At 41.1% G+C, this 27315-nt stretch overlaps 1 protein-coding gene across 4 annotated transcripts in view; it reads left to right on the forward strand.

Annotated features, from left to right (window-relative positions):
• The window catches only part of niban1a (niban apoptosis regulator 1a), a 133352-nt gene that overhangs the window by 70335 nt on the left and 35702 nt on the right, over window positions 1-27315 (forward strand). For 3 of the 4 annotated variants that reach the window (XM_043699559.1, XM_043699561.1, XM_043699562.1), the window contains exons 5-6: window positions 1720-1887; window positions 24839-24954. In XM_043699559.1, the coding sequence (XP_043555494.1) occupies window positions 1720-1887; window positions 24839-24954 (284 nt within the window). The remainder of the gene's footprint in view (window positions 1-1719; window positions 1888-24838; window positions 24955-27315) is intronic. The other variant, XM_043699560.1, reaches the window with a different exon arrangement.

A 27315-nucleotide genomic window follows, 5' to 3' on the forward strand; every position in this document is an offset into this window, starting at 1 on the left:
GGTCCGCATCCGTGAACACCAACTAGCCACGAAATGACACGACCAGCTATCCTTAGTAGCCACACATGCAGATGACAAGCAACATGAGTTCGACTGGGACAATATTACTATTATAGGACAAGCCAAACAGAACAGCCAGGGAATTCCTAGAAGCATGGCACTCATCCACAGATACAATCAATAAGCACATTGACCTGGACCCAATATACCGGCCACTGCAACGGACAGCTGGAATTACAACCGAAAGCGGCAGATTCAAACCACTACAAATGCTGGAGGAAACATCACAGAAGCGCTTCACAGGAGGCTCCCAAGCACTGAGGATGTCACCTAGACAGGGGACGAAACGTCTGCAACACAAATTCCCAGCTCGGCGAACAGAACCACAACAACAAGCACCTGAGCTACAAATCTTTTCACAAACTTTGAACACCTACGGATTATCTTCTCATTATCACATAGTGACTGTAGGAGCTTGCTGAGCACAAATAAGCTACTGACAGTGTGATTGCACTTTAAAAATTCTTCATTATTGACATAATTGTGCTTTGGAATGTATGGCTGTCATAATAAATATTACATGTTCTTTTTAATCATGAAGAATGGTTCAACACTTAAGAAAATTAAGGGTTGATCAGTGATGTCAGTTTAAAACTTTAAGGTGTGTGTCCGTCCGTCCCCCATGGGAGATCATACACGTGTCCTACCATTACACTTGGACTGCACCTGACGGCGCATTGGACAGGCAATATGATACGTGTTGGTATAAGAGCAGGTCGGAGGCTGCGGACATTGAGATGTGTAGATCACCTCCAGACTCTCCAGTGCCTGCCCACTATCTACAAAGTACAAGTCTGGAGTGTAATGGACTAATCTCTACTTCCCTGAAAGACTGCAGCTCCAACATCTCCTTAAGCTCAACACAATCTAGAACAAAATACCTTTCTTAATTGGCACCCCATTCACCACCTTCAATATTCATCCTCTCCGCAACTGGTGCACTGTGACAACTCACTTCCACAGCATCTTCCAAACCTGCAAACTCTGCCATCTAGAAGGAGAAGGGCACCAGATGCGTAAGAACACCTTCACCTTCAAATTCATATCCAAGCCCCAAAGCATCCTGACTTGGAATTATATCAGCATTCCTTCTATGTTCTTAGGGAAGGATCCTGGAATTTCCTTCCTAACAGCACTGTGGGTGTTCATACAGCACTAGGATTGCAGCATTTCAGGAAGGCAGATCACTATTATCTTACAAAGGGCAATTAGGGATAGACAATAAATACTGACCTAGCCTAGCAAAAAATTTTTGTAAACATTATTGTAATTTTAGGTATTGGGTATGGGTAAATTCCTAAATGGCCCGCAAGTTAACATGTTGGAGCAACCAGTGTCCCTGATCTATCTAAGGCAGATGGTGGACAGAAAATAAATGGTACTTTGTTTTGTAGATATTTTCTAATCCATTTATTCAAATATTTCATTGCACACCTCTGGAGTCTGTGGGAGTTGAACCACTGTCACCATCACAGGAGCTCTAACAATAAAGGAGCTAGTTACCAAATCTGAGAGCTTATCTGGGAGTTGAACCTGGGACTTCTCACACTTTCTCAGTCCTCCTACAGCAAGAACCATACCCTTAGACCAATGAGCCAGGGCATGGTAATTATATTAATATTTCCTCTCCTAATAACATTAATTTTGCTTATTTTTCAGCAGCCAGTGGGAAGGATGGTAATCAGAGTTTTCTCGTTAACCATACCCAATACTCAGTGTATCTATGGCACCCGTACAGAAAGCATAGTTACTTCTGTTTTGAAAATGAAGAGACTCAGCGTGAATTTGGGGCTGTCCTGAATGACTGTATCCGGCACCTCAATTATGGTAAGGCTGATGACATGAACCAAAACCTCCATATGATTCATGGCATTCTCTCAATCCTCTTCACATCATAACCTCACCAGTGAAAATCAATAGGTTTGGTACATTGCAGAAAAGAGATTTTAGCAAGTTCTGTCTTATTTCAAAACAAGCTCTAAATGTAGATTATTGGCAACTTGGATGTTATCCATTCTGTAGATTTTCTCTATTGATGAATAATGGGAAACATCTGTCAACGTGGTTGGGAAACATGAGTAATTTTAATAAAGAAAATTACATGACTTCCTAGCATCTGTCACATGTCAAAACTGAGAATCAATGAGGCACTAATGAAAGAATCAAAACTCAATTCTCTTGATACAAAGAATTTTAAAATGTAATATTAATTGAAAGGAAAGAGAGAGTAGTCCTTATATTAAAAATGCTTCTTCATTTAGAGAGATGTCCCAGTGTAAGGAGAGCAATTTCATTCTGTGCCAATCACAAACAATTAGATTGTAGCTGAATTATCTTGTGCTGAGCTAAATGATTCTGTTTTAAAGCCAAAGTCAGATAGATAGATCAAACCCGATGGCAGCAGCAGCAGCAATTTCAGCTATTGCATCATGGACAGAACTGGAAGCTTCTTTTCACTATAATTCTAGTGACACAATCTTGTAAATCTATCTTTGATGTATAAATGTGGACAGCGACTGTCTCAAAACTCAGTCCCAAAATATGCTAAAGAGACTCAGAAGCTGGGAACTTGGAAGAACAAAATATTTTTTGCTGTCTATTTCTGTATTATTTGTTTTTAAAATATTTAAGCTATTTTCTGCTGAATTTGTTCTTGCTGGTGAATTGGTCTGATGTACAAATCATGTAATACAATTTTTATCCCTGAGTTTGCAGCTATTTCTAGCTGACTGCACTGACACATTTACCGTCATGGATGGCTAAGGCAATATAAAAATTGGTTGCCAGGCACACCACATGCTGCAATGGACATTGACTTCAGGTATTCCTGGAAGAACCAATGGCTGATCTACTATTCTGTGGGGGAATTGATGGACTCATTTGGCTGGATGGCTAATTTTGTGATGCATAATGACACAATCAGCACAAATTCAATTCTCATTTTGGCTCAAGTTATCATGAAGGCCCTTCATTTTTAACCTGTCCCTTCACCTGAAGCATAGTGACACTCAGGTTAAGCCACCATCAGTGGTCTGTCTTGAATGATTATGGTGACTTTACTATTCCATAGGTGCTGGCAGTCCTTGTACATCCCATCTAAGTGGCTATTCTCCACATGTCAGCCTAGGCAGTGAATAGCAGCAACCATGGGAATACCATAGTTAAGCTTAGCACAGCATTTGTCAGCCAGGCACATACACATATCAACAAGTAGATGATAATGGATCATCAGTATGAACTTTGAAATTCTCCATTGCAGCTGTAGATATTCAGTGGTGACGTATATTGAAGACAGAGGTTGCTAGATTTTTGGACGTCAAACGGAATTGAAAGAAATGAGAGTAGTGCAGGAGGTGGAGTTGAGGTAGAAAATTTTTGTGGCTGAGCCACCTTTAAAGGGCTAAATGGTTCTTGGTGACATCTTTTATGTTTTTAGAGTAGTGACCAGTAGATTGGATGACTGCTTTGAACCTTTGGCCAGAATTCCTCATCCAAAATTTATGTTTGTGTCCACCTCACAATAATTGTGCTCTGGCTGTACAATGTGAATCCAATAAAGATGTCTACATTTAGAAGGAAAAGATCTGAGGATCATTTTAATCCTTTCATGTTACAATGTAGCTTCTTTCTTCCCCCTCTGTGACAGCTACATTTGATCTCTGGTTGAAAACTGGGACTCATTATTTGTCTGAATATTAGGGTTTGTTTTTCACACACAAATTAGACTGTTGTTTGATCTCAGTGCACTTTTTGTCATTATAAAAGGTCACGAGTGCACAATACTTTGTTAGCTCTGCTGACTGTTTAAATGAATAATGACCTCTCTGAGCATCCATATTTGAGGTCCTCCAGGGAAGTCTACACTAAAGTCTGGGCGATCTGCCTTCTGCAACTACTATGTTTCCCCAGCTGGGTCATAACTAACTCCAGTTGCTGTGGCTCTGCCCAATTATCCTTTTGTGAATTTGATGACCTAGTATTGAAATTGAGGAGAAAGTAAAGACTCAACAACGTAACATGTAGAGACAACTATTGAAAATTATTGATAATTGTTTGTGTAAGGAATGTCAACAAAGAAACAAAACTTAACAACTGCTCTTTGAATAATATCAAAGAAGCAGATTTCTAGTGCAAACCTGTCAAGAAAGATATTTAAGAAACTGCACATTTGATGATGGCAGCAAATCAGTTTAGACAGTAATGGACAAAATCTTATGATCACAGTCACATAAGTGGAATATTTTCCAGCCTTGGGTTGAGAAGATATGTCCCAAGATCCTTTAGGGGTTTCTGCCTCCCAGTGCAGACGGCAGTACACCATTTTTGCCACAAGAATATTTTTGCAAAATTGTGCTGCATGTTTACAGAATGGTGAAGAGGAAAGTTTGCCTATTCAGGATGATCTCCTGTATAAACATTTATGAAATTTTGTTCTTCCTTTTTCATACTGGAATTAAATTATAAGATTAAGTTACTTGTTAAATTTGACTGTACTGATTATTTTCATCTGTGTAGACAACTTGTACTGACTTTAAGGCAGTGATGTTAAATAGCATCTGAATCAATCCTTACTCCCTCCCCCATTCTCTCTTCTGCATATAAACCAACATTTTCCTAGCTACCATCAGTTCTGAGGAAGGGTCACCATACCCGAAATGTTAACTTTGATTTCTCTTCACAGATGCTGCCAGACCAGCTGATCTTTTCCAGCATCTTCTATTTTTGTTTCCAATTTAGTCTGTATTGAGCAATCCAAACTGACTTTTGATATCTTGTTTTAAAAAGGGAACGCTGTCAAATAACTAGCTTTTGTTGGCAATGATGAGCTTTTTTTTTAGTTAGCTGCTTAGTACAGCAGGTAAAGGATCTGTTTAGTAAACACAGTCTCTGGGATTTATTAAAATGTCCGTGAGAAAGGTGATGTTTTAAATCCCAATCCCATAGTTAAATCTGGTTCTTCCTCCTCTCAAGGTATAGGCTTCTGGCACACCATTTTCCTTAGCCTGCCTAGTGTGTGAATAATATTTCTGGCAATCTGCCCATGAATACAAATAAGTTCAGCAATGCTTTCACCCGAGATTTTTCAGTAATGATCAAAACATCTAGCACTTGATTTTTGAGGCTGTACCTGGATTGGGATCAGAGGCAGCTATAAAAAAATTCTGCCAGCTGAAGTGCTGGTCCCTTGGTGTATCGTGAACAGCTCCCTGTGCCAGGCCATTTTTTGGATGAGAAGGTGGAAGGCCCCCTGCTAACCCATGATGGGTCACTGACACTGTTTATTAAGGGCCACTTAATGATAATGAAATGTAACATGAGATTTAAACATGTGGGCAGCCCAAAGCTCATGAAGCAAGGATCCTTTATTCCACCGGTATCAGGTCATTCCAAGCATGAAGGGGAATTAAAGTTAAACAATGAAAGACATGGTGTGAAGGTGGAATCATGTGGATAATATCCTTTGGAAATAGGGGCATCTTTCTATTTCCCAGGAGACCTCTGTCTCCCACTGACACCCTTTCCATCAGAGTGGGTCTGTCCAACTACAGTGTGCAGTGCGCTTCCTCGCCATTACCATTTGCTGGTGGAGGTTTCATTAAGTAAAAGAAACCAATCTAGATTTTCCTTTCAGCCTCCTGGTTTGCACTTGCAGTGGGAACCTGCTTAGGTTGCTGGAGGCAGATTTCTCTCAGGAGAGCAGGAATGACTCAGTGCGTCTGTGCGGCCTAGCAGAGGGGGGGTACTCCTGATATGTGCAGGCACAGTAGCAGCACAGCTCATCCATGTAGAAGCCATCCCTCACCACCACCACCATAGATGTGGCCTTGGCTGCACAATCATCTTTTTTTTTCCTTTTCAACTTAAAAAATATTGGAAAGGGGGCACCTTCACCTGCAAGTGTCTTCTCCCTCATTTGATTCCAACACAATCTGCTGCTAGCACAGCTCACCCATGTAGAAGCCACCCCTCACCACCACCACCATAGATGTGGCCTCGGCTGCGCAATCATTTTTTTTCCTTTTCAACTTAAAAAATATTGGAAAGGGGGCACCTTCACCTGCAAGTGTCTTCTCCCTCATTTGCTTCCAACACAATCTGCTGCTCCTCATAACATCTGTGATCCTTCAGCTTCAAGAGCTGGTCTGCTCACCAACGTCAGTTGAACAGTGAGCCCACTTTCTGGCCATCGATTAGCTGTCACAGGGAATTTGCTTTTCTCACAGTTCAGGCTTCTGCCCCATGTTTCTGCCTGACAGTGGAATTCAGAAGCCCAGACCTAGGCCTGATCTTCACTTCATATACCTTCTAACATGCTACAACTTTCAAGACATTGAATAGTAAGATATTCCCTGTCAAATCCAGGCCAAAAACAGATGTATGTACCCTCCTCCTGAAACTGTGGATTACAGTCATTGGGAGATTGGTTTCCACACAGGTTGACCTTGTTGTCCTTGGTAACTTCAGAAAATCCATGGGGGAATGGTGGAATCCCATTCACCGTTTATGTTTGTGTGGAACATCTGCCAAAGTCACAACAGATAATCGGGAAAATTTGTGTAGAAATTCAGCCCGCTACATGTAGGTTGTCAAATAGCTTTTAGAGAAGGCATGCATATGCATTCCCAGAATAAGCCTTTTGAAAACCTTTGTTAAAATGAATGATTCATTTTCATACACAGCAGCAACATTTACAAACATTAGCCTAGGTAGGCGTCATTTCCCTCTCCCAGAAGATTGAAAAACTATGGGCTGAATCCTGTCAGAACTTGGTTGGCGATTTTACATGTGTTGCATGAAAGGTTTCTCAGCGTAAGCCCCAGAAAGAATTCTTGTGCTATCTTTCCAAATTTACCTTATTGCCTAGGCACCACACCACAGTGACATCCTATCATAACCTCTATAAGGCCAATGAGCAATCACTAATTAATATCCTCATGGAGCTCATTGAGTATGAATTGCCTTGGTAACAGGCAATGGCCTGCCCGGCTGGAACCTGAGCACTTTATAAATTGGACCCAGTGATGGGTCTGTAGAACTGTCCTTCCTGGGCTGGAGCTAGCTCTATTTTGATGTTCAACAAGCAATGATGTTCCTTTCCAGTCAGGCTTCCTGAGTTTTTCCATATCCTGTTTGTCCTATTCTCCTTCTCACCACAGGCATTTGGGTCTTCCTGGGCTTCCTAGTATTGGTGCCATCTTTAATGCCCATCTGGCCAAGTGCTGGCACCCACACCATCCCTTGCCTCAATGGAGTTTGAGAGCTCGACCAATTCACATCAAACAGCCAAGTATCTGTGATATTGCAGCATCACTTAGCATACCCATCTGGAACAATAACCAGGGAAAACCAGAGATACTGGTTTAATAACATTGCCAATTTAAACTCACACACATTTGAAAAGATGTTGATGGTCTTTTTATCCTCTGTTACATTTTCAGATAGATGCTGTCAAGCTGTGATCACCTTAGAGGGCCCTCATTAACCCATTTCAATGAGCTAAATGTCAATATTTTGCCAGTACAGTATAGGAGCAAACAGAATCAGAAAATCTGGCAGATGGTGCCAGAGTTGCCTTCTGTAGCTTTTAGGTAGCAGATAGATCACCTGGAAATCCCTAGATGTAGTATTTACTAGTTTCAACTATTTTATAGTCCAGCCTGTGATCATCACTTAGACCATGCTTCAGAAGTAGTGCTGGTCCTGAGAAGATTTATGACTATCACCTCTTGAAAGTGGTTCAACTTATTTTCTTTGGAAATGACCACAGCCACCAGAATATCCTCCTTTTTTTCCCCAAAGGGCTTCAGTTATTTTCTATTTATTTAAAGGACCTGACAGGTGTCTTGACTCCAATGAAAATACTGTAGTACTGAGTGAGTCTTATTCCCTGCTTGTGCTTAAGTGGAACCATACACCGATGAATCTGCCTCTTTTATAAATGGTTCGTATTTATCGAAATTGTTTTTTTTGTACTGGAACACAAAGCCTACAAGGGCTAAATTGATTGCTATAAAAGAGTCAGCAGCCTTTACAATTCCTATTTTGTATCCTCTGCAAACATGCTGCATTCCTGCATGTTCTTTCCTGACAACTGAAAATGTTGAGATAGTCCACTGCAAACATGGACACATACTTGGGATTCCTACGAATATTATCGTATCTGAGGAGGACCTCCTCTCCTGGGGAATTGTGATGATCTTACCACAGGCAGGTTCTCTGCTCATTTCTTAATGCCTCACAGTCCTGCCTTCACTCTCTAGTTGCTTGCAAATGTTTCCCATTTTTAGCTTCACTGAGCAGTGCGACTAGGAATACATGACATGTCTTCCTCCTATGTGCTTAAATGAAACAGAAGTTCTCTTCCCAATGAAGCCTCTGTCTCTAAGCAACCTTTGGCCTTTGAAGTTCTAGCTCTGTCACTATATCCCCCAAAAGTTGCTGCCTGCATTGATGGCCATGGCTCAGAATCCTGAGCATGAGACCTTTGCCTGGGCGTGGGGAAACTGGCAAAAATCAAGGGACAACCATCCCGCCCTGAAGTCTCAACTGATCCTGTTACCATCGCTGAGAGTTACCAGTCTAAATTTCTAACTTTCCTAACCTTACCGAAAGACAACGTAGCATTATCTTTGCATTAAATATTTTTTCTCAACATATGGAAAAATAACGCAAATGGCTAATAAATCAAGAATGACAAAATTTATTATAAATGAATGGAAATATGATGACGTTTACAGCCTTGGAAATTCTTTGGAGACATGCCCAGGCTCAGGGATCCATTTTGAAGCATGTGGTACAAGGGAATCTCGGATACAAAATCTGATCTGTGGAGCAATAGTGGACAATGTATCATGCCAGGATATAGCTCAGTCTTCACAATTTTCAATGCATCAAGTTTGGACTTGTGTCTAAGCTGTAATGAGTTGAGGATGATCATTCAACCATGGAATTCTGGAATGGAGAGGAAAGTCTGAGGAAGGGTCAACTCAAATGATTGAACTGTCCCTGAGAGATAACTCAGTCGAGGTCTAGGAGTATGTCACCTCAGCCTCAGGTCATTTCCTGACCAGGACACGACGTAGAATTTGGAAGGAATCCAAAGGGAGTTAGGATGTATGGGAAAATAGGAAAATAAAAGGACCTAATGTGGTACATGCTTATGAAATTACTTTCTCCAACTTCAAAATCAAGAGGAAAGAAAAGCATTTTTCATAAATGCATTGAACAGCTATTGCGTGATAAGTAAGTCACACATTGTTAAGCAACACAAAACTTAGTTAAGCTACTATTTATAATCTTATTACTCATGCTTGACACACACCAGTTTGACAGATTAAGCTTGCATCCTGTCTGACATCATTTCCTGGCAACATGTCAGTTTGTGGTAAGCTGCTTTACAAAGCAAACCAAAGAAAGATGTGGCAAGTGTGCTTTTATGCAAATCTAAACTTGAATATTGAAGTTTAAAACCATTTTATTTTTAAATTCTCTGTTGCATGTTTGGTCTTTAATGCATCCAGTGGCTGAGAGGGTGAACCTAACAACAGATCAGTCATAATTAATCTTGGTTTAGGTTGTAAAAACTGCTCAGAATGAATGTGTAAAACAAGAACATTTTGTTCGAACATTACTTCCCCAATGTGTATGTGAATGAAACCCATTTAAGAAGATATATACTACCATGAAAATATCATACTAGTTCTTCCCTGACTGAAAACATGCTTTTCCAGCTATCACTACGACAACCTGCTCAGTAAAATTCAGGAGAGGGCCCAACTGTATTCTATTGTAGCTCCATTCAGTTTCACTCCAGGGAGTCAAGGTGGCATAGAGTCAGGTCCCTCAACACCAGAAGAGCTCTTAGATGGGCATAGAGGCAGGCAAATTACCAATGTTTTCATGCCTGCTTCAATTTTCTGGGACCTTATCTCGGTTACATGTGAAGCTTTTAGAACTTAGAGCATTAAGTCTCATTGCATCATGACCTATGCCAACCCTATGGCAACTTGATGCTAACTAATACCCCAAACACTCCAGAAGCCTTCACACCTCCACTCTACCATCATAGTAATTCATAGCCTTGACCAACTCCTCTATGCTCCCTCACACTCCGTGGCAACAGAATACCAACTCAAACCCAAACCCACTTCCTATGCCTTCTTATACCTCCATGCCACTTCCATAGCCATACAGTCTGGATCCCACCATAGGCAGATCTCAGGAACAGTGTGGAGATTTTAAAAAAAAACTTCAAAAAATCTGATGCAATCTCATTCCTACACACCCAACTGGAGGAAAAAAAAACCTGAAATAGAAAACCCATTCACAATTTTTGAATCAACTTTGGTGTTCAATCTCTTTTTAAAACAAATAAACTTTATTCATTAAAACAGCTGATCCTTTAATCATCTCTTTAAACTGTGCAAAAACTGAAGTCATAACCACTGCTGAGATAATCAAAGCTTTTGAACCTCAGCCATACATTCACAATGATATGACATAATACTAGCCTTTGAAAAATGTCAACAATAAATTCTATTGCACATAATATAAATAAGATTGAGATGGATGTACAGCTCAAATACTGGTGTTGGAGAAATGGTTTTTAATTTATGGATGACAGATACTAGTACAGGGAGAGTGGAGTGGGAGGCTGGATCATTGGGTTATCTTCCCTGAAGCCATGCTGGCACTAGTGTTCTAGTGACCAGTCATATAACTGGGATGGTAGTGAGAGCTTTATACTGAATAATGAGGTAAAGGGATCATTTAAAAAAAGTAAAGTATATTAAAGGGAAACAATAAGGTAATCGAGCAGGATATAACAGTTTGGGTAATGGAACCATGTGCAGCTGGAAGGGACACAGCATATAATCTTAAGAATGCATGAGCAAATAAGGCCAGAGAAAACAAAAATTGTATGAAACCAGAATTAAAGAATTTGTAACAATTCGAATTATGAGAAATAAATTTGTCTGACCTGATGGCTATTACAGACACATGGTTGTAAGATGACCAAGGCTGAGACATGGATATTAACAGTTCAGTATTTGACATTTCAGAAAGATTAGAAGCTCTGAAAGGTTGGTGAGATAGCTCTGTTAATTAGGGATGACATTGGGTAGTGAGAGATGACATTAAGTTAAAAGAGCAAATGTGGAATCAATTTAGGTAGAAATAAGAAATAGGAAATGTATGAGGTAAATTATGGAAGTAATATGTGGGACCCTTAGTAACAATTATCTTGCAGGTCTAATGGGGTAAGTAATAAATGTATTACAATAATCATGGATGACTTAGTTAACATGTAGATTAGAATTAGAATTCCTACAGTGTGGAAACAGGCCCTTTGGCCCAACAAGTCCACACCGACCCCCCGAGGAGTAACCCACTCAGATCCTTTCCCGTACCCTGTATTTATCCCTGACTAATGTACCCAACCTACACATCCCTGAATACAATGGGCAATTTAGCTTAGCCAATTCACCTAACGTGCACATCTTTGGATTGTGGGAGGAAACCGGAGCACCTGGAGGAAATCCACACAGACACAGCATGCAGCATGCTCCTGCCCCACTGAACTCATCTCTACCTACCTCAACACTGTCCTACCCCCCTAGTCCAGGAACTCCCCACATAGGTTCGAGACACCACCCATGCCCTCCACCTCCTCCAAGACTTCTGTTTCCCCGGCCCCCAATGCCTCATCTTCACCATGGATAACCAATCCATCTACACCTCCATCTGCCATGACCAAAGCCTCTAAGCCCTACGTTTCTTCCTCTCCCGACATCCTCAACAGTACCCTTCCACCGACACACTCATTCGTTTGGCCGAACTGGTCCTCACCCTTAACAATTTCACCTTCGAATCCTCCCACTTCCTCCAGACCAAAGGGGTAGCCATGGGCACCCGTATGGGCCCCAGTTATGCCTGTCTCTTTGTTGGCTACGTAGAACAGTCCATCTTCCGTAATTTCGCCAGCACCACTCACCACCTCTTCCTCCGCTACATTGATGACTGCATTGGCGCCACCTCATGCTCCCGCGAGGAGGTTGAGCAATTCATCAACTTCACCAACACATTCCACCCTGACCTTAAATTTACCTGGACCATCTCTGACACTTCCCTCCCCTTCCTGGACCTCTCCATCCTCATTAATGATGACCGACTTGACACCGACATTTTTTACAAACCCACCCACAGCTACTTGGATTACACCTCTTCCCACCCTACCTCCTGCAAAAATGCCATTCCATATTCACAATTCCTCTGCCTCCGCCTAATCTGCTCCCAGGTGGACCAGTTCCACCACAGAACACACCAGATGGCCTCCTTCTTTAGGGACCGCAATTTCCCTTCCCACGTGGTTAAAGATGCATCTCGTCCACATTCCACACCTCCGCCCTCGGACCCCACCCCTCCAATCGTAACAAGGACAGAACCCCCCCGGTGTTCACCTTCCACCCTATCAACCTTCGCATAAACCAAATCATCAGCCAACATTTCCGCCACCTCCAAACGGACCCCACCACCAGGGATATATTTCCCTCCCCATCCCTTTCCGCTGTCCGCAAAGACCGTTCCCTCCATGACTACCTGGTCAGGTCCACGCCCCCCAACAACCCATCCTCCCGTCCTGGCACCTTCCCCTGCCACCACAGGAATTGCAAAACCTGCATCCACACCTCCTCCCTCACCTCCATCCAAGGCCCTAAAGGAGCCTTCCACATCCATCAAAGTTTTACCTACACATCCACTAATATCATTTATTGTATCCGTTGCTCCCGATGCGGTCTCCTCTACATTGGGGAGACTGGACGCCTCCTAGCAGAGCCTGACCTATCACCTCCATCCCCACCCCCACTCACCTATTGTACTCTATGCTACTTTTTCCCCACCTCCTCCCTCCTCTCATTTATCTCTCCACCCTTCAGGCACTCTGCCTGTATTTCTGATGAAGGGCTTTTGCCCGAACGTCGATTTTCCTGCTCCTTGGATGGTGCCTGAACTGCTGTGCTTTTCCAGGACCACTAATCCAGAATCTGGTTTCCAGCATCTGCAGTCATTGTTTTTACTACAGGGAGAATGTGCAAACTCCACACAGACAGTCGCTCCAGGCTGAATTGAACCTAGGTACCTGGCACTGTGAGATAGCAGTGCTAACCACTGGGCCACCATGCCACCCATAAATTAGCTAAATTGGCTAAATTAAATTTGTGCAGGTAGTCTGGATAATGAGTTCATATGTTACATTTGGGACAGTTTGTTAGTGCATTTCTAGCATGGACCTGGGAGCAAACTATCCTATATCTGGAAATGTACAACGATACAAAATCAATTAATAAACTCGCAGTAAAGGAGCCTCGAGGTGACAGTAATCCTAACAGAACATAGTTGTATGTTTGGTTGGAACTTGAAAAGTGTGAGCCAAAGATTAATGCTTTAAATCTAAATAAAGGTAATTATGAGGGTGTGAAGCCTGAATTAGTTAAAAGCTGAAAATCTAGATTAAATTGCAGGACAGTAGATATGTAATCACAGACTTTAAACACATTTTTAGTAACTCTCAGAAGAAGTCCCAATGAGAAAGAAAAGCTCTTTGATAAAGATGCATCATCCATGTCTAAATAAGGAAGTTAAGGGTAATATAAAATTAAAAGAAATTTTACATTTTCTGTGAAGATTTATGGTAGATCAGAAGATTGGTCAAGGTTTAGAAATCAACAAAGATTGACTTTTAAAAACAAGAGAGTTAAATTTGAGGATGAGAGAAGCTATCTAGAAATGCAAAGAACAATCAGTAAAAGTTTCTACATATATTATAAATGAAAGGTGTAACCAAAGTGAGTGTTAGTCTTCTAGAGATTGAGTCTAGGTAACTGGTAATGGAAGATAAAGAAATGGCAGAGCCACTGAACAGGTATTTTGTGTCTGTTTTCACAACAGAAGATTTAGAAAACTTCCTGAAGCTACTTGAAATTCAAGGAGTAAAAGGGAGGGAAAAACATAAAACAGTTACAATCACTAGGTAAAAGGTACCAGGAAAATTATTAGAGTCTAAAGGCTAAGAGCCCTCCCCCACCACCACCAAGGATCTGATGGCCTACATCCTACGATCTTAAAATATCTGACTGCAGAGGTACTAGAGGTACTCTAGATTCTAGAAGAGTCCCAGCAGACTGGAAAATAACAATGTAGTGCCTCTAATTCAGAAAAGGAAAGATTCAAAAAGCAGGAAACGAGAGTTAGCTTAACACCTGTCATAGAAAAATTGTTATACTCCATTATTAAAGTGGTTATAGCAAGATATTTCAAAAATCATAACTGGGTTAGGAAGAACCAAAATGGTTTTATGAAAGAGAAATTGGGCTTAAATAATTTAAGTGAATACCTGGAGGAAATAACAAGCAAACTGCATAGAGGGGAATCTGTAGAAGTAGTGTTCTTGGATTTTCAAAATACATTTGATAAAGTCCCACATCAAAGATTCTTACACAATTTAAAAGATCATGCCATAGATTTTGGCATACATTAAGAACTAGCTTGCTATTGCAAGACAGAGCATAGAGATAAATGGATCTTTTTCAGGATGGAAAACTAACTAGTGGAGTGCCAGAGGGATCAGTGCTGGCACCTCCACTATTTTCAATGAATTGCAATAGCTTGGATGAAGGGATCTAGTGGCTCAATTTCCTCCCCAATGTATACAACTGTGCTGGCACCTCTAATAGACTGGCACTGCCAGTGGCTCAGGACATATTGTAATGGAGGAGTCTGAAACATTGTCATACAGATTGGCTATAAGGTATGAATCAATGAGCATCTGTTGCTTGACTAGTCCATGAGAGATTCTCAATTGTGATTGGATGTGCTTTTGTGTATCCCAATCCTGTGCCTAAGTCAATGCTAGTTTGTCTGTCAAATCTATTCTTAGGTTTTTTTATTGTACATAAATGGATGGCTTGCTAGGCCATTTTAGAGGCCAGTTAAGAGTCAACTACATTTGCAATTAAGATTATGGGTGTGGCAACTAATAGGACTTGACCTGCCAAACACAAATGCTGTGTTATTTGGACATGCTAGGAGAATTATTTTCTTTCTCATCAGTGTGCAGCTGCTGGGCAACACTAACCAATAGTTACCTTCCACATCTAAGCTCATGGTCCTCCAGCAACTTTCTCAACACCTCCACTGTTGCTGGATTGTTGGACTGCTTGTCTGAATTTCAGTCTGAAATGAGCTGCAATTTTTAAAGCTGCAAGTTTAGGAAGATTTGAAGCAATCTTCTTCAGCCTCCTCCACCAGCTGTATACACTTGCCTGCAATTCCAGCCCTCTCTATGGCCTTTGTTTCTGTCAGAGCTGAACTGTTTGCAACCTGAACATCCCACTTGACCCTGAGCTGAGTTTTCAACCCTGTGTCCTCTCTATCACAAAGACTTGCTTTTATATCTCTAACATTGGTTGTTGTCCCACAATTAGTCACAGCAACACGGCCAGCACTGTCAGAGAAATGGTTTGCGAACACAGGAATTAAGTTTTCCGTGCTTCCTTTTTTAAAAAAATTATAAATACCCTCTTTGTATCTACAGTTACCATTTTTTATAAATAATGATCAAAGTACTTTTTGTCCTTTAGCATCTTGTGTGATTTCCAAAGTGCCAGAGTAAGCAATATACATGACTAAGATATGAATCATTTTCCAAATTTGAAATAAGCTTCTCATGTCCAATTAGATATTACTGATTCTGACGCAGTTAATTTAACTTAAGAGCATAAGTAATCGGAGCAGCAGTAATTCATATGGTACCTTCGGTCTGTTCAACCCTTCAATAAGATCATGGCTGACTTTCTGCCTCAACTCCACTTTTCCACCTTCTCCCTAGACCAAAGCTCCATCTACTGCAGCCTTAAATATATTCAACAATGAAGCATCCACAATTGCCTGGGGTTGAGATATTCAAAGATTCACAAATTTCTCCGTGAATACATTTCTGTGCCTCCCAGTTCTAAATGATCAACCCCTTGTCCTGAGACTGTGCCCTGGGATCAGGATTCCCCAGCCAGAGGAAATAACTTCTCATTGTCTGCCCTGTTAAGAACCTTCAGGACCTCACGTATTTCATGAGATTACTTCTTTTAAAATCTGGACTTTTATTCTTTTGGATAAGGACTTTAAGATCTTGACATTTTTCTTTTCCTTTTGGCTTTTTTAAAATTCTGGTTTTGTATTTTATATTTTAATATGGTGCCATAGAATGATGACATTGTACACTTTTTTTCACTGTACTTCTATATTCCTGTACTTGAGCATACGCGACAATAAAATCTAATTCCAATTCTAATTGTTATAATCTTGAAATCAAGAGAGGCTGCTAGCAGTTTACTCACACTCACATCATATGAATACAAGATCAAAAGAAATATGAGCAGGAATTGGCCATTTGTCCTCTCATGCCTGCTCTGCCATTCAGTGAGATCATAGCTGACGTGGTTGTGGCCTTATCTTCACTACCACCTTCCCCATCCCCCCTCCCCCCAAAAATTTCTGACTCCTCTGTAGATCAGAATTTTTTCTACCACATTCTACAATAAATACAATGATTCAGCCTCTACCACAATCTGAGGAAGAGCATTCCAAAGTCTAATGATCTCAGAGAAAAGAAATCTCTCCTTTCTATCCAATCGGAAATCTCTTATTGTACCTCCTGGTTCTGGACTCCCCCATGAAGGGCAATATCCGAGTAAGCCTCCTCAAAGTCTTGCAAATTTCATTCTTCTAAAATCCAATTTGAATATGCCCAGCCTGATCAAACTGACACCATAAGACAAACCTTTCATCACAGAAACAACTTAATGAACCTTCTCTGGACTGCTTCCCATGTAAGTTTATCCCTCCCTAAATTAGAAGATCAAAACTGTACATGATATTCCATGTGATGGTTTCACCAGTACCGTAGGAAACTGCAAAAAAAGACTTATCTAATCCTGGACTTCAATCCACTTGCAATACGGTCAAACATGCCATTTGCCTTCCTAATTAATCTCTGTACCTGCATGTGAACTTTGTGTCTTGCACAAATGCACCCAGTTCTCACTGAACACCAACATTTAAAAGTTCTGCCCCTTTTAAAATATGTATTGCCTCTATTCTTACTACCAAAATGAATAATGTCTCACTTCCTCATCTTATGCTCTATTGCCACTTTGTTGTCCACTCACTTACCTTGTACATTGCTTTACAGCTTTTTTTTGTATCTTTTTCACATATTACAGTTCCACTTTGCATTGTCAGCAAACTTGGATACATTAAGCTAAATATAGATTTTAAAAAGCTAAGCCACAGCACTGATTCTCATAGCAATCCATTAGATAGAGTCTATCAACTTAAAAAAGCCCCATTTATCTATATTCTCTACTTCATGCCTGTTAATCAATCCTCCATCCATACTAATATATTACCCCAAATGAATAAACCTCGCATATTAACCTTTCACTTGCCATTTATTAAGTGCCTTTGTAAAATCAACTTCCTTTCTCTTCTTAATCTTATCTGTTAGTTACATCTTTAGGAACACCATTTCCTCTTTCTAAAACAATGTTAACTCTGTATGATAATATTATGATTCTTATGTACATTGTTAAGACTTCCTTGGAGTAGATTCCAACATTGTCCCAAGAACTGATATTAACTAGACAGGCCTACAATTCCCTATTCTCTCTCCTCTTCCTTGTTTGAATAGCTATGTGACATTTGCTAATTTCCAATCCTCTGGAATCTAGAGATTTTGTTCTTGTAAGCAGTCTTTCATAAGGCTAGCATAGATGTAAGATTCTGGAGTTTTGTTGGCTTTTAGTCTCCTAACTTATTCTAATACATTTTCTCTGCAGATATTACTTTAAGTTTCTCACTCTTATTACCCCTTGGTTACCTTTACTTCTCTCCTATAATTTGTGCCTTCTATGTGAAGGCAAATAGAAAGTATTTGTTCAGCAACTCTGCTATTTCCTCATTCCCTGTGATAATTTATGTTCTCTCTCTTTCTCTCTCTCTGTGCCTCCAAGTTTTACTTTAGCTACTCTCTTCCTTTTTGTATACTATGTAAAATGTCTTATCTGTTTTATATTCCTGGCTAGTTTCCACATATATTTAATTCTTTCAATGTTTACGAACATTGTTTTTGCCTTTGATAATTTCTAATTTTTTTTTCCATTCTCAGGCTTACTATTATTTTTTACAACATTATGAGGCAAATCTTAAAATCTACTGCAATCTAAAGTTGCCTAATGAGCTATCAATGTTTCATCATACTGGGATTTTGCTTTATGGCATTTTGTTCAAAATTTAATTATTTTCTTTAAATATTTCCAATTGCTTATTTATTGCTAAATATTTCAACTGATTTGCACAATAAACCTTATTTAGCCATCTCTTAAACCCATGTAGTTGTTTAAATGTAAGATTCCTTGGATAGGAATGTCACTCTCAAGTTCAGTATGTAATTGAACATTATACTCCCAGAGGAGTTTTAATGGAATGTCTAATTAATCCTATCTCATTACATAATACTAGAGATGAAATAGCTTTTCATTTGGAAATTTACATTCAGCTCCTGGTGACAAACCTAAATAGGCCTTTAATAAGATCAGTTGGCTACCCACCACTTGTGGCAGGTAGGATAGAGATAGGGAACAGAATGGACAAAGTAGCTGTGCCAGCATACCTCCTTGCTGCCCTCATCAAGGTTTAAAAATTATCCTGGGACTTCTTACATGGATACGTATGAGTTATGAGCAGTACCAGTCCATCTAATCCTTCAAACCCATGTGAATATTTAATAAGATCATGGCTGATCTGATTGTAACCTTCAACTTTATGTTCCTGCCTACCACTGGTAATATTTCACCTCCTGTTGCTCACCAAGAATCAACCCATCTCTACCTTTAAATGTAATCAATGATAGAGATGAAAGAGTGTTCTAAAGACGCATGACCCTCCGGGGGAAAAAAATCTTCTCATCATTATCTTGAAAGGAGCACTCCTTTATTTTAAATGGCACCCTCTATCTGTAGATTTCTCACAACAGGAAACATCCATTCCACTTCCGCCCTGTTAAGACCATCATGACCCCGTATTTCCATTGAATCAACACTTATGGCCACTGTGTAGGTGGGCTGTGCCTGAGGTTCATCTGCTTCCATTGGCTATCTTTTTTTCTTCTTTTTCTTTTGGGTCTTTTTGTTTTTTTTTTTCTGTTTTCTTCGTTTTCGTTCCTTTTGGGTCTGGGGACCTATGTCATTGGTATCTTTGACAGGTTTTAGCTCTTAATCAAATTCTAAAGATTAAACTAAATTTGACCTTGAGAAATATATTTATCACACACACACCAAATTCTCAACTTTAACACTTTCTTTGAAGCATTCAATTCTGCAATCACTTCTATTTGTCATGGTAGCTGAACAAGGCATTTACCCAAATTTTGTTCACTGCTTTGAGGATGAAACTCCAAGCCTTGTTCTGAAACTTGATAATTACACCATTACCTTAAGTCAATACCATAATAGCCAATTGAATACTCGTTATATTGTTACTATAAAACATTTCATGATTTTTGACCCAAATCTCTCGCTCTCAGATGGAGAGTGAGAATGTACTGCAAAATGTCTGTGCTAAATAGAAGTGTATTTATAAACTTAAAGAAATTGAGTGAATCCAGAGCTATATTATTTAACATAACTAAATTTGGCAATCAGTGTATGCCTTTAAAATCCAGATGAGCTCCAGATTAGTTACTGTTAGACACATTGACCCTGCTTTTGGTCTCGATAGTCTGTTACTTTACAGTAAACATGGATGATCCAATCTTATTGAGTCAGGTCATTCACTTGCTTCGGAGTAAACCACAGGCTTATCTTCAGCCTACACACACATTCTGTAACCACGACAAACAGGCCTGTATTTAACTTACTGTCACCAAGGTCATTACATCTTAAAGGACATTGTACTTATGACAAGTTAAAGAACTTTACATTTTCTTTGAAATACTGATGTAGATTTTGATTATGGTGCTTCAGAAAGAAAGATGCATCATTGTTCTCTTATTTTCATAGAGAACAACCTTCAAATTAGATATGACCCATTATACTCTGGACCGAGAGATTGGTCTGTATTGGCCATACTGGCAGACTGGATGCAGAAAAGAATCTCTGCACTGGAATGGCTAGGCCTAAGGCTGACTTGGTATTGTACTGGGTTTCATTTAGATGAGACCAATGAGATGCAGATGTCTCCTAGACTTCACCAGGCAGCTTATCAGTGAGCAATATTTTAACTTTCATCAAGGGACTCACATCATGTGTTATGCATCTTTCTACATAATCATTAAATCTATCTACTGTTGCAGGTGCAAGCACTGGACTGTTTTTTTCTGCTGTTATCGGTAGGACAGGTGGAACAAACATCTGGCATTTAGTGAGCAAGTGTGCCCTGGAGGTCACATTGACTGCTCAGGTATCTGAGAAAAGAGGGTGGCACAGTGGCTCAATGATTAGCTCTGCTGCCTCACAGCGCCAGGGATCCGGGTTCGATTCCAGCCACTGGTGACTGTCTGTGTGGAGTTTGCACATTCTCCCCGTGTCTGTGTGCTCTAGGTGCTCCGGTTTCCTCCCACAATTCAAAGATGTGCAGGTCCGGTCAATTGGCTATGCTAAACATAGGAGGCAAAAGTGAGGACTGCAGCTACTGGAAATCAGAGTTTAGATCAGAGTGGTGCTGGAAAAGCACAGCAGGTCAGGCAGCATCTGAGAGGCAGGAAAATCGACGTTTCGCGCAAAAGCGCTTCATCAGGAATAGAGGCAGGAAGCCTCCAGGGTGGAAAGATAAATGGCGGGGTGGGGTCTAGGGAGAAGGTAGCAAAGAGTACAATTGGTGAATGGGGGTGGGGATGGAGGTGATAGGTCAGAGGGGAGGGTGGAGCGGATAGATGGGAAGGGAGATTGTCAGGTAGGACAGATCATGAGGATGGTGCTGAGCTGGAAGGTTGGAAATGGGGTAAGGTGGGGGGAGGGGAAATAAGGAAACTGGTGAAGTCCACATTGATGCCCTCGGGTTGAAGTGTTCTGAGGCGGAAGATGAGGCGTTCATCCTCCATGCATCAGGTGGTGAGGGAGCGGCGGTGAAGGAGGCCCAGGACCTGCATGTCCTCGGCAGAGTGGGAGGGGGAGTTGAAATGTTGGGCCACGGGGCAGTGTGGTTGATTGGTGCGGGTGTCCCAGAGATGTTACCTGAAGCGCTCTGCTAGGACGCGTCCAGTCTCCCCAATGTAGAGGAGACCGCATCGGGAGCAATGGATACAATAAATGACATTGGTAGATGTGCAGGTGAAACTTTGATGGATGTGGAAGGCTCCTTTGGGGCCTTGGATGGAGGTGAGGGAGGAGGTGTGACCGAGGTTTTGCATTTCCTGTGGCGGCAGGGGAAGGTGCCAGGATGGGAGGGTGGGTTGTTGGGGGGCGTGGACCTGACCAGGTAGTCACGGAGGGAGCGGTCTTTGCGGTAAGCGGAAATGGGTGGGGAGGGAAATATATCTCTGGTGGTGGGATACGTTTGGAGATGGCGAAAATGTCAGTGGATGGTACGTATAATTCAAAGTTTGGTAGGGTGGAAAGTGAGGACCGGGGAGTTCTGTCTTTATTACGATTGGAGGGGTGGAGTTTGAGGCGAAGGTGCGGTATGTGGATGAGATGCGTTGGAGGGCATCTTCAACCACGTGAGAAAGGAAATTGCGATCTCTAAAGAAGGAGGCCATCTGGTGTGTTATGTGATGGAACTGGTCCTCCTGGGAGCAGATATGGCGGAGGCAGAGGAATTGGGAATACGGAATGGCATTTTTGCAGGAGGTAGGGTGGGAAGAGGTGTAATCCAGGTAGCTGTGGGTTTGTAAAAGATGTCAGTGTCAAGTCGGTCGTCATTAATGGAGATGGAGAGGCCCAGGAAGGGGAGGAGGTGTCAGAGATGGTCCAGGTGAACTTAAAGTCGGGGTGGAATTGTTGGTGAAGTTGGTGAACTGCTCAACCTCCTCGCGGGAGAACGAGGTGGCGCTGATGCAGTCATCAATGTAGCAGAAGAAGAGGTGGTGTGTGGTGCCAGTGTAACTACGGAAGATAGACTGTTCTACATAGCCGACAAATAGACAGGCATAGTGGGGGCCTACACGGGTGCCCATGGCTACCTTGCCCTCAACAATTTCTCCTTCGAATCCTCCCATTTCCTCCAGACCAAAGGGGTAGCCATAGGCTTGTTGGGCCGAAGGGCCTGTTTCCGTACTGTAGGGAAACTAATCATAATCAAGTTTCTCACTCTCTATTCTTTTTCATTCTGTGTCCTAATAGAGCTGTTAGAGTTTCAGGGGCAAACATCCAATTCTGTAGAGTCTATTGTTGCGGTACAAACTGAGTTGATTCGTGTTATGAATTGTTATCCTTGAGAACCTACTAATTGTGTAAAAGCTTGTCAGAGAGCTACTTGGTTTTATGGAGAGCTAGTTTTCTGTATATTTCTCCATTTGCTGAATCAATTTCCAGAAGAATAGAGACAGCAGGCAGTTTAACTGTGGAAGAGTGGTGCCACAGAAGTCATTTTGGTGTTTCCTGATACGCAGCTCACAAAAGCCTACTCCATAACAGACACATCTAATAATGTGATCATGTTACTACTTGTGCTTCTGTTTGTGAACTCAGTGAGATAGTGAGCAGTCTGTGGAGAGGAACGTAGAGCAGATTCATGTTAACTACATGGAATTAATCGAGCACTGTGAACAATGTGTCTCTCATGATCTTCAGGATGCTTTTAGTTTCATTCATTTCAACACTGTCGGATAATGGAAGACAAACAGGTTAATCACGATGATGATGATGTGGATGGTGATGGTATTCTGCCATCAGCAAAGACAAGCAATTAAGACAATCCAAGTCACAGGAGAAGCCATGGTAGATAGAGGCCACAAAGAATCTTTAAAATTTGGGAGTGGCACTATCCGTAGATGAAGCTGGAGCAATATTAAATGTTCAATGCCTGGTGATAGGGGGGTTCGCTCTGAACATGTACTTTTTCAGCAGAGCATTCCATTCAATTTCTCTAACTACTTTATTTTAACTGGGAAATGTCATGCTGACCTGTTTCATAGAAAGGGAACAGTGACAAATTAAAATGAGGTAAACATCTATCAGCAATCTTATCCACAATCTTATGATGTCGTTTAATATATTATTCATTCTCAGTGGGAGTCAGTGGATAATTATATTATATTGTACAAAATGATCCAGAACATTTTGACCTCCTTTTAATTTCTTCAACTGTTGTTGACATTTCTTAATTTGTATATTCTTCCCTCATTGTTTTTATATCATCTCTTCCCTTTGCATCTGACTCTAGAACACATCAGTCTGTATTTTTCTTCAAAGTTAGGATAATTCTGGAGCCTTTTAAAAATGACATGTGACACACTTCATAGAAATCATAGAATCCCTGCAGTGTGGAAACAAGCCATTCAACCCATCAAATTCATACCAACCCTCTAAGGAGCATCCCACACAGACCCACTCCCTACCCTATCCGAGTAACCCTGCATTTCTCATCACTAATCCACTTAACCTACACATCCCTGGACACTATGGGGCAATTTCCAATTGCCAATCCACCTACCCTGCACATCTTTGGAGTGTGGAGGGAAACTAGAGCACCCAAAGGAAACCTATGCAGACACAGGGAGAATACACAAACACCACACAGATAAACTTGTGTCCTCATTTCTGGGGTTTCTGATTTTCACAGAGGTCTTCTGAGGGCACGGGCTGTTTTAGGTTACGCACCCACTGTCTTCACATCCAATCTGATCCATTCTATGAGGGAGCTAGGTGGGCCTTGCAATTTTCATGGAGTTGGGACAGTTTTTAAAGTATTGTCGTTCATGCTAATGCAGAGCTGATGTAATCCACAGTCTGCATGAGGGAACCTTTTGAAATTTGAGTGCAAAATGTCTTTCTAATGTCTCTATGCCAGGCTGTGCTCCACCATGACTTTCTCACCAGGCCTTGTCCCTGATCTACCCTCCCATGGCCCCTCATGCACCCCAATGCCAGGCTCTAGCCTCCCACTTAACCCCCTGTCATGCCAGCCACTCCAAGCTATGTTCTCTACTCAATCCCCATAGCTCCTCATGCCCTTTTGAAAGCTTTGGCACTTGCATGCTGGAGTAATGTGTGCAGTTCTGATCACCATATTATAGGAAAGATGTGATTGCCGGGGAGTCGGGATTGCAGGGGAGATTCAGCAGGATGTTGCCTGGGATGGAACAGTTTAGCTGTGAAGAGAGGATGGATAGGTTCAGGCTATCTTCTTTTGTGCAGAGAAAGCTGAAAGGGGACCTGATTGAGGTGTACAACATTATGAGGGGCATGGACAGGGTGGATAAGAAGCTGTTCCCCTGATTTGAAGGATCAAGAACAAAAGGGAATAATTTTATGGTGAAAGGCAGGAGGATTTGAGAAAAACCATTTCACCCAGAAGGTAGTAGGAAACTAGAATACCCTGCCTGGGAATGCAGAAAAGGCAGGAAATCTCATAAACCTTTAAAGTACCTGGATGAGCTCATGAAATGTTGTAACTTAGAGGGCCAAATGCCTGAAAGCAAGAATAGTGAAGGAAGGTTGGTGTAGACTTAATAGGATTTATGACTCTGTGCCTCTATGATAATTTCCTTTTATTTTGAATTCAGAGTTTGCAGAACAGAGTTCGTTTGAAGTCCAAGCATTCTCAGAAGCCATTCAATTCTTCAGGCAGGAAAAAGGCCACTATGGGTCCTGGGAAATGAACCATGGCAATGAAGCATTGGTGAGTCTGTCATGAATAATAAATAACACTGCAATATAATGTCATTAACATCAGCCCCATGCACCATTTCTCTGTATCTGCTCATGTTCCCAGAATGTGCTCAGTCTTTCTCTCCCAGACTTTTTTTTTTGTTTAGACCATCTATTTTACTTGTTGCTCTGAATGGTTTCATGCTATGCATGTATATGTGCAAGAATGAAAGAAAAATGTAGGAAAAGCTGTGAAACAATAATATAGTTTTAAAGGTTTTATGGCAGGTAAAAATATGCAAAACACAAGATCTCAATCTGGTTAGGACTGGGACCGCATTAATCTACAAGCATGCCTTCTACAATGAATCCCTTGTAAATGTATTTGTATATATTTTATGGTTGTGCAATTACACTAAGATATAGCTTTCCTGTTCAGTGACACAAGTCCGCAGTGTTCCAGTTTTTAAACAACTACATCTTATCAACAGGTAGTAGTAGGGAACAAAGAAATAGCAGAGGAATTGCACAGATATTTTGCATTACTTTTTACAATGGAAGATACCAGCAACATACTAGAACTTAGAGTTGAATGCAGAGTTGAATGTAGTGGCCATCACTTAGGAGGTGCTGGGGAAGCTGAAGGTGAATAAATCATTCAGACTGGTTGGACAATCTGAAGGAGATAGCTGAGGAGATTGTGAAGCATGGGTGGTGATCTTTCAGGAATCACTGGAGTAAAGAAGGGTCACAGAGGACTGGGAAATAGTTAATGTAATACTTCTGTTTAAGAAGAGAGGGAGGTAGAAGATGACCTCCATCATTGTAAGATTTTAGAGTCTATCTTTAAGGATGGAATTGCGAAGTACTTGGAATTGCATGGTAAATAGAGCTGAGTCAGCACAGGTTCATCAAAGGCAGGTCATGCCTGACAACTCTGTTCAAACCATTTGAGGGGGTAATGAGCAAGTTAGACAAAAGAGAGCCCATGGACTTGATCTATTTGGATTTCCAGAATGCTCTTACAAGGTGCCACACAGGACGCTATGCTAGATAGGATAACAGTTATGATGTTGGTAGTGGTTACTGGCATGACTAGAGGATTGGCTGACTGGCAGAAGGCAGTAGTGAGCATAAAGAGGTCTTTTTCAGGATGGCAGCTGGTGACTAGTGGAATCCACAGGGGTCAGTGTTGGGACCAGTTAGCCACGTTATATATTAACAGTCTGGACAAAGGACATTGTTGCGAAGTTTGCAGATGATACAAAGATAGGTGGAAGGACAGGTAGTGTTGAGGAAGCGGGGAGGCTGCAGAAGGATTTGGACAGGCTAGGAGTGTGAGCAAAGAAGTGGCAGCTGGAATACAATGTGGGAAAGTATGAGGTTATGCACTTGGTGGAAAGAATAGAGGCATAGATTATTTTCTAAATGGGGAAAGGCTTCAGAAATCTGGAACAAAAGGACATGGAAGCCTTAATTAAGGACTCTGTAAAGGTGAATATACATGTTCAGTTGGCAGTTAGGAAAGCAAATACAGATGATTGTAGTTGAGAAACATATCAGCCATGATTGAATAGCAGAACAGACTCATTGGGCCTAACAGTCTAATTCTGCTTCCTTATCCTCCAGTCTAACTGCCTTTTAAGGGTATGAGCAAGGTTTATTTATATAAAACCTAAACATGGTTTTAAAAAAAATCCAAATAAATTCACCAAGTTAAAAAAGGGACCAATTGGACTGCTGCTCAAAAGCTTGATCCAAGAGGTAGCATTTAAATATTTCCCTAAAGAAGGAGGTGGAAAAATGGATGGGACAGAATTCCAGAACTTAGGGCTTCACCTCAACTGTCTCTCTCTTGTCACCTATAATTTTGTCTAGATTACTCATAGCTATCAAAAGTATTTTTAGGATCTGATCAGCATATTGGAGGTGTCTGATCAGTGATTTGATACTTGGGTGTCAATACCAGTCCAGATTAGGTGGCTCTTTTCCAGTTTTGTTTTTATTCAAAACATCTTTCTATTCCACCAGAGCAGGTCTCCCTGTGCTATCAGTTGCATTTTCAGCACTAATACCAGTGAATGTGACCTTTGTGTACTGGAGGTAGAATCTCTTGCAAGAGCTGATTGTCGTACCTATAGCATGCATGAGCATAAGAGACTGAGGGGACATTTTGAGGAGTGCAAAAGATCATGAGAGGCATGGATAGCATGAATGCACTCAGTCTTTTTTCCCAGAGTTGAGGAATCAAGGACTAGCGGGCATCAGTTTAAAGTTAGAGGGGAAAGAATAAAAGGGAACGTGAGGGGTAACCTTTTTACACAGAGGGCGGTATAATATGGAATGAGTTGCCTGTGGTTGAGGCAGGTACATTAACAATATTTAAAAGGCA

This window comes from Chiloscyllium plagiosum, chromosome 11, assembly GCF_004010195.1.
Source record: "Chiloscyllium plagiosum isolate BGI_BamShark_2017 chromosome 11, ASM401019v2, whole genome shotgun sequence".
NCBI classification, from domain to species: domain Eukaryota; kingdom Metazoa; phylum Chordata; class Chondrichthyes; order Orectolobiformes; family Hemiscylliidae; genus Chiloscyllium; species Chiloscyllium plagiosum.